The sequence below is a fragment of the Mandrillus leucophaeus genome, unplaced genomic scaffold, assembly GCF_000951045.1.
Source record: "Mandrillus leucophaeus isolate KB7577 unplaced genomic scaffold, Mleu.le_1.0 Scaffold630, whole genome shotgun sequence".
NCBI lineage: Eukaryota > Metazoa > Chordata > Mammalia > Primates > Cercopithecidae > Mandrillus > Mandrillus leucophaeus.
In genome coordinates this window covers 709,990-717,834 of record NW_012106809.1, presented here as the reverse complement: position 1 = coordinate 717,834, position 7,845 = coordinate 709,990, and the positions used below count along the sequence as shown (strand labels likewise).

Here is a 7,845-nt window from a genome sequence, read left to right as displayed (position 1 = left end):
CACAGAGCCGGGGTGGCTGGGGCTCGGCCTGCCTAGGTTTCAGCCCCACAGTGTAACAGGCAAGGGACTGAGCGGCTGGGTGAAACGGAACAATCGTGCCAGCCTCACAGAGGGAGCTGGAGGTGATTTATTGGGTGGAAAGGGCCAGCTCAGGATTAAGCCTCAGTCCTCTGTGGTGGAGGGTCAGGAGGGGAGCTGTGTGGGGAGGTTGGTTGAGTGCTCGGAGCCACCTCCTTAAGGGAAACGGGAGGAGCAGATGGGACATCCGGCTTTGACTCTCTTGACAACCCCTTTCCCAGGGAGTGAGCTGGTACTACTGGAAGGGCTTCGAGTTCTCGGTGCCCTTCACGGAGATGAAACTGAGACCAAGAAACTTTCGCTCCCCAGCCGGGGGAGGCTGAGCTGCTGCCCACCTCTCTCGCACCCCAGTAAGACTGCCGAGCACTGAGGGGTCGCCCCGAGAGAAGAGCCAGGGGCCTTCACCACCCGGCTGGTGGAGGAAGCCTTCTCCGCCAGCGATCTCGCAGCACTATGTTTACAGTGGGGGGAGGGGTTCGTACGGGAGCAATAAAGGAGAAACTGAGGCATGCGGCTGGCATCCGTCCTGCTCCGTCACTGGCTCTGGCCCAGGCTGTGGGCCCCCAACTCCCGGGGCTGCAGCCGCACTTGGAAAGGCTGCATCTTGAGGATGACACTGCAGTGGGGCAGGGGCTGCAGGGAGGGCAGGGGGTCCCCTGGGGGCAGCAGCGTGAAGGCCTGCAGCAGTCGGGTCAGCACCACGAAGAGCTCCAGGCGCGCCAAGGGCTCTCCCAGGCACACACGCGCCCCGCAGCCGAAGGCCAGCGCTCTGGAGTTCTTGCCTGGCTCCAAGAAGCGATCTGCGGGCGGGTGGACAGGTGGGTGGGGAAGCGTTCAGCGGCTGCGGGGACCAGCCTCCGCCACCATTTCACAGCAGGCCCCTGGCCCCCCACATACCAGGCCAGAACTCATGTGGCCTCTCCCAGACCATCTCATCCAGGTGGGCGCCTTGGAGGTTCGGGATGATGACTGTGCCCTCAGGGATGTCATAGCCGGAGATGCTGAAGGGGGCTGGAGTTAGCGGCCGGCCAGGACCTCGCTGGGACCAGGCTTTCCTCACTCATCCCCAACCCTCAGGAGTCACCTGCTGGGCCTGGATACATTTGTAATAGGCAGGCACTAAGTTGTCCTCCTGCCAGAAAAGGAGGGCGTGCTTTCAGTTCAGGACAAGGAGAGGCTCAGGGAGGGGCTGGGGGTGGCCGGAGGGGCTGTGAGCCACCTTGATCTTGTCTCCAAAGGTGAGGTGACAGATGATGCTGCAGGTGAGGAGAGAGAATTCCTCCTCAATGGCCACAGGGGTGCCGGCCTGGGCTCTCATGCGCTGTGGAGAAGGAACGGGAGCTCAGCAGGCCAGTGTGCAGCGGGCAGGGCGGGAGCTACTTCGAGAGGTGAGGTTGACCTGAGGTGGCCTCGGGAGCCCAGCCTTACCTCGCAGAACTCCTGGGTCAGCTGCTCCACCACGGGCTCCATGGAGTCACGCATGCCCAGCAGCAGGGCTGAGCGGGTGAGCTTCTTGTGGGCTTTCCAGAGCAGAGAGTAGTCTCCCAAGGACAGATCCGGGTAGTTCTTAGACACCAGCTTGTCTGCAGGAGGAGTTGGGGGCTGGAGGGTGGGAACTGGCCAAGGAGGCCAAGGGCCTGACCTTCTTCTGCCTCCCCAACCCCTGCTTCCTCCCCCCAAGATATGCCCCCCAACAGCCTCCAGGGACCTGGATTGGGGGAGCCCCCAAAGGTGGCTCCCACTTGAGGCTGAGGTAGGAGGATCACTTGAGACCAGGAATTCAAGACCAGACTGGGCAACATAGCAAGACCCCATTTCTAAAATTTAAAAAAAAAAAAAATTTTAAGAAAGAAAAATTCCCCCAGCCCTCACAGGTAAGTGGCTCAGGTCTGCCAGCAAAGTCTGCCCACTTTTTGACCATGGCTTCCTCAATGGTCCTCTTGGAGTTCAGCACCACCACATCTGGGGGACAGCCAAAGCAGCGTCAGCGGAGGGAGAGGACCCTCTCCGCCCCCTCCGCCCTCCTATGGTGAGGGCCAGAGCGAGAACAGGCTCTCACCTTGCAGCCCAAGGTGGAGCCTATAGATGGGCCCGAATTTCTGAGCCAGGCCAAGCAGATAGATGGGGAGGTCGTGCTGCAGCAGGTGCAGGAAGCCCGGGACAAGAGGCGGGAGGTGGAGGCTCCTGAGCTTCCAGCAGTTCCACAGCAGGCGGGTGCCAGCCAGCAGGGGAAGCAGCAGCAGCAGCCCCAGGAACAGCATGGCAAGACGCCCGTCAGGGCCCCGAGGGGCCACTTATAGCTCTAGAGCCCCGGCCATCCCTCCTGCTGTGTAGACTGTTTTGGGGCCTCCCTTGACCCCACCTTCGGGTCCCTTCCCACTGTCCCGCCCACAGAGTGGCCCTTTACTGGAATGGGACCAGTCTCATTGGCCTTGGGACATCCGTATTTCAAAAAATGGATCATCCATCAAGAAGCAAGGAAGGGAAATGCAACCCTGACCTTTTTCCTGCAGGCAGAGTCAGCTTTCTGGCTCCACATCAACTGTGCAGGCAACGGTGTCCGCCCCCACCTGGGCCCTCTCCCTCTGCCGCCCCACTGTGGGCCAGTTTACTGGCATGATGTTTGTCTCAGCGAGAAAATGGCAGTCCTGCCTAATATGCCTTCCTGAAGAACGAAATGTGATTTGTGTGGGTGTTTTGTTAGTTTAACCTACAGATAGAGGAATACCGCTAAAGCCTGGTTTGCCTGGGGCATTCCAGTGTACACAGTGTGATTGCTATTAGTGCCTCCTTTCACTCTCAAAAGTGCCCAGAAGACCAAGAAGGAGGTGGTTTCCCGCTGCGGGGTACTCGCATGTACCAGACGCTGTTCTAAGCACTTTGGGGGCACTAACTCAATTCTTCACAGATACGCTCTATATGCAACACGGGTGTCGTTCGCATGTTGTGGAGGGCAGGATTCCAGCCTGGAAATCTAGCTGTAGAATATGTACCTTTAGCCACCAGGAGCACCTTTCTTTGGTTGAAAGGAAAACAGACCACCTTGAGCTGGTTTGAGATCAAAAGTAAGGATTGGGGAATTTCACAGAACTCGGGAATAAGAAAGCAGGGGAGGGGACTCCACTGGCCTTAGAAAGCCAAGGAACAGAAAAAGCCTCGGAGACGGGCAGTTTCCTCGCGCTGTTTCTCTCTCCTCTTTCTTCTCTCTGCAGTCAAGTTTCTTGTGTTTCCAGGCACAGGCAGAACACGACTGCCCTCGGGACTAGAGTCCACAGGTTTTAGGTCCAGCCAGGGAGAGTGTGGATTCCCAGCACACCTGGGCATGCCCCCCTCAAAGTCCAAAGTCCCCAGGAAGGGGCTGGATAGCCACAGCTGGATCAGGATCAGGGGTCCAGCCCTATTTGGGGAACTGAAGCCATAAGGGGTGGGGGTCACACTGAACTGTGATACTCAGAGACCACTTTTGTGGGTAGGGAGGCAGTTTGGGGGTTTGGGAAGAGGCCATGCCAAAGAGGAGTGGCAGGGTTCAGTGAGAGGCCAGGGCCTCCTGGATGGTACGTGAGTGGTCAGAGGCGACCCAGGCCCATGCCTTCCCCCCCATTTCTGGCTCTGTAGCCAGACCCAGGGAACAGTGGGGATCTCTGTCCCCTCAGAGCTTTTCCAGACTGTGCTGCTGCAGAGCCGGAGTCAAGATCCTGGCTGTGCCACCCACTACATTGGTGAGCTCACTGCTGCTGAATCCACGATCAGGACAGAGACGGAGGAAACAGGATTGGGATTTCTGGGGTTGGACAATGACAGCCACTGCCTTCTTCATGTTGACCTCCCAGACAGGGCCATGTCTTGCTGCAACTGAATCCCTGGCTCTGGAAAATGGGCTTGTGCCACCACCATGGTGACCAGCTATTGGGAGAAAGATTCAATGGTCAACCATAGGCCACGTATGCGAGAGCCTCAGGAAACGTCTGCCACAGTGGGAAAGGTCCAGACTTCTCAACGTTCCATGGGATAAGAGAGCGCTCATCGGAAAGGAGCTCACCTGGAAGGCTGGCGTGCTTACTACTTGTCTCACCATCTCCATCTCTTCCACCACTTTCAAATCCAAACTCCAAATGTGGTCAGTTACATGCAATGTCCCCAAAGGTACCCTGTTCTGCCCCCGGCCTCCGGGCCTTTGTATATTCTCTTTCTGTGCCAGATGCTCTCACCTACCCCTGCTCTTTGCCTGGCTCCTTCTCAGTCTTCAGAGCCCCACTTGGAGGCCACCTGCTCCAGGAAGCCTTCCCTGTCCCTGCCCGGCAATGCCCCTGACTTGGTTAGATGCCGCACAGGCCCGCACTGCTCCCTGACATCACATCTTTCACAGAGTTTGGGGACTGCCCGTCCGCTTATCTGTCTCCCCAGCGATGAGCCCTGCAGTGAGTAAGTAGCTGTCTCTGTGGCACCTGGCACAGGGCATGAAGTGAAAGTTTCCCAAATTTCTGTTGAATGACTGGATGGCAGGCTGCTGAACTGTTGTGACCTCTACGGAAACTGACTCAGCAATCTTCTTTGGACACATTTCGGAGCCATCTCTGAAGACCCCAAGTGTGCCACTAAATGGGGGTAAGCTAGGCAGGCAGGGTGTGGAGGGTGGACCCCAGGAGAACTGTTGCAGGAAGTCAGGGACCCCGAACAGAGGGACCGGCTGAAGCCACGGCAGAAGAACATAAATTGTGAAGATTTCATGGACATTTATTAGTTCCCCAAATTAATACTTTTATAATTTCTTACGCCTGTCTTTACTGCAGTCTCAAAACATAAATTGTGAAGATTTCATGGACACTTATCACTTCCCCAGTCAATACTCTTGTGACTTCCTATGCCTGTCTTTACTTTAATCTCTTAATGCCATCATCTTCTTCGTAAGCTGAGGAGGATATATGCCGCCTCAGGACCCTGTGATGATTGTGTTAACTGCACAAACTGTTTGTAGAGCATATGTGTTTGAACAATATGAAATCTGGGCACCTTGAAAAAAGAACAGGATGACAGTGACGTTCAGGGAACAAGGGAGGTAACCTTAAACTGACTGCCGGTGAGCAGGACGGAACAGAGCCATATTTCTCTTCTTTCAAATGCACATAGGAGAAATATCGCTGAATTCTTTTTCTCAGCAAGGAACATCCCTGAGAAAGAGAATGCACCCTGAGAGTAGGTCTATAGATGGCCCCCCTAAGGCGACCACCTTTTATGGTCGAAGCTGAAGGGATGAAATAAGCCTCAGTCTCCTGTAGCAATCCCAGGCTTATTTAGGACAAGGAAATTCCCGCCTAATAAATTTTGGTCAAACAGGTTGTCTGCTCTCAAACCCTGCCTCCTGATAAGATGTTATCAATGACAATGCATGCCCGAAACTTCATTAGCAATTTTAATTTTGCCACATCCTGTGGTCCTGTGATCTCACCCTGCCTCCACATGCTTTGTGATATTTTATTACCTTGTGAAGCATGTGATCTCTGTGACCCACACGCTATTCGTGCACTCCCGTCCCTTTTGAAATCGCTAATAAAAACTTGCTGGTTTTATGGCTCGGAGAACATCACAGATCCTGCCGACATGTGATATCTTCCCTGGACACCCAGCTTTAAATTTCACTCTCTTGTACTCTTTCCCTTTATTTCTCAACCCAGTTGAGACACCTAGGAAATAGAAAAGAACCCACATTAACCATCGGGAGTGGGTTGTCCCAATAGAGAACAGCAGCTTCCTCAGAGGATTCACAAACAGCACAGTCAGACTTTTGGCTTGTTTGAAACCAGTAACTGGAAGAAGACACTACCGGACCTGAGGATCGCACAACTCCGGGAACGTCACCTCACGCCACTGATAACAACCAAGCGTCACGAGGCTTTCAATGGCCCAGAACTCAGCCAAAATCCACAGACCTCTGAACCACCAGCAGCACGAGGACAGAGTCGGGGAGGTGTGGCTGGACAACACCTCATGAGGCAGAAGAGCTGTGTCAGAGGTGTCAGCTGAGCACAAGCCCTGTCTGAGGCCGTGGTGACTGGCTACAGCCGGGCAGTGGAGGGCCTTGGAAGCTGAAGGGTGGCCTTGGCATGGACTCTGGTCCTTGGGGGGCAGGCTCTTGGGTCCCAGTTCTGCTCGGGGTGGTCCTGTGAAGCACTAGACTCCTAGCGGGTGGTCATCAGGGAGGGTCTGACAGAGCTGGACAGCCCAAGGGTCATCAGGGCTCAGAGGGTCTGAGGTTATGTCAACCTGGCCTGCCCCAGAACTGCAATGCGGAGGGGCACTGCTCTCGGCCCTAGCGACACACACTGACGCTTTGCTGCCAAAAACCTTTAATATGCCCTGGTCCCAGGCTGTGTTCAGCAAAGCGGAGACAGCAGTGCTTCCAGCTTCACGGTTCCCAGGCTCAGGTTCCTCCCGGGGGAGGCGGAAGGGCAGCCCTCACACCTGGCACCCCTGAGTGCCATATTCCTGGAGGAAGTCATTGAGCTGTGCGCAGGCTGCCCGCAGGCGGGTACTCCGGCACTGGCGTTCAGAAGGCATCTCCTCGATCCAGCTATTCGAGTCCAGCAGGTACTGGGGGCTGCAGGGGGGAAAGGGGCATTCAGCAGGGCTCGGGAGGATGGCAGTTGGGAACAGAGAGCACAGGCATCTGGCTTCTGAAGGGCAAGGCCTAGGTGGCGAGGCATGGGGAGCGCAAGAGACTGAGGGGATCAGATGACTCACTGTCCCTTGAGGTCATAGGTGGCCCCATCCAGACCCATGATCAAATATTCTCTCCCAGGTTCCAAGCGAAGGCGGCAAGACGCTCGAACCAGGAAGTTGCGCGTCTGATTAACAGTGGCCTTGACATCCTTGGCTGCGGGGATGACGTGCACAAAAGGGGTCAGAGAGGAAGAGAAGGTGCAGGGCGAGCCCAGGCCAGCAGCTCTGTGTAGCTCCTCTCATTCCACCTTCACCGCCCCCCCAGAGAGATGCCACTGCCTCCCTATTCATGGCCAAGCCCAGGGCTTCTGACACGCCGAGGGGATTTTCACACTTCCAGATGGTCAGGTCCTCAGCCAGACCTCAGCCTCCCTGTCTCCCCCCAGCCCTGCCCGCCTCTCCGGTTCGCTTCATACTGAAGTGCAGGACTTGGGTGATCTTGGTCTCAAAGAGGCGGAAAGCCGCTCTGCTGTCTTCTCGAAGAACCTTAACCTGGAAGCCTAAGAGGGGGTTAGGAGAAGGGAGAAAGGTGAGTTACTTTCAGGCTGAGAGGGCAGGAAGTTGGTGTCAGAGCAAAGAGGCTGCCTGCATGACCTGTAAGAGGGGCAGGCTACACCCACAGAGGCCAAAACAGCCAGTCCCCAAGGGAGGGTCAGGCCAGGGCCTCGGTGGGAAGACTGACCGTACTCCACACGGGGGTAGTAGCAGGCAAACTTCATCCTGTAGCCATCCTCGTCCTGCAGACCCCGCTCCAGGGCGCGACGCTGGCGAGGGCACTTCCCTGAAGTCGGGGGCCCCATCAGACAGTGTGGGGGGTCCCCGGCCATCTCGCCTCCACTGCCCCGCCCCAGGCCCTCAGTCTCACCCTCAGCACACTGGCAGACTTCAGCAGAACACAAGGTGGCCAGGAGTCTGCTCTTACTTGGTGCCCCATAAAACACAGAACATCTGCGCTCTGGAGAACACAGAGGAGTTAGGGCACGGGTCCCTCTGTTCTGCCTCCTCAGTCCCAGGGAGCCCCAGCGCTTTCTGCCCCCCACACTACCCCAG

General features: G+C 56.3%; 2 protein-coding genes across 2 annotated transcripts in view; both read right to left on the bottom strand.

The window, feature by feature from the left end:
- Positions 1-107: 107 nt before the first annotated feature.
- LOC105554208 (steroid 21-hydroxylase-like) lies at positions 108-2,600 on the bottom strand. Its single transcript, XM_012000567.1, has 7 exons — positions 2,138-2,600; positions 1,951-2,040; positions 1,507-1,661; positions 1,298-1,399; positions 1,150-1,210; positions 976-1,089; positions 108-878 (listed from the first exon to the last, which is right to left on the bottom strand). Exons 1-7 carry the CDS (start codon positions 2,337-2,339, stop codon positions 613-615), a joined length of 990 nt encoding a protein of 329 aa, XP_011855957.1. The 5' UTR covers positions 2,340-2,600; the 3' UTR covers positions 108-612.
- Positions 2,601-6,405: 3,805 nt separating this feature from the next.
- The window catches only part of C4A (complement component 4A (Rodgers blood group)), an 18,523-nt gene continuing 17,083 nt past the window's right edge, over positions 6,406-7,845 (bottom strand). Inside the window, exons 27-31 of the mRNA XM_012000566.1 lie at positions 7,661-7,836; positions 7,478-7,576; positions 7,212-7,295; positions 6,817-6,949; positions 6,406-6,673 (exon numbers count right to left, since the gene is read on the bottom strand). Coding sequence (XP_011855956.1) covers positions 6,532-6,673; positions 6,817-6,949; positions 7,212-7,295; positions 7,478-7,576; positions 7,661-7,836 — 634 coding nt within the window. The 3' untranslated portion in view covers positions 6,406-6,531. The remainder of the gene's footprint in view (positions 6,674-6,816; positions 6,950-7,211; positions 7,296-7,477; positions 7,577-7,660; positions 7,837-7,845) is intronic.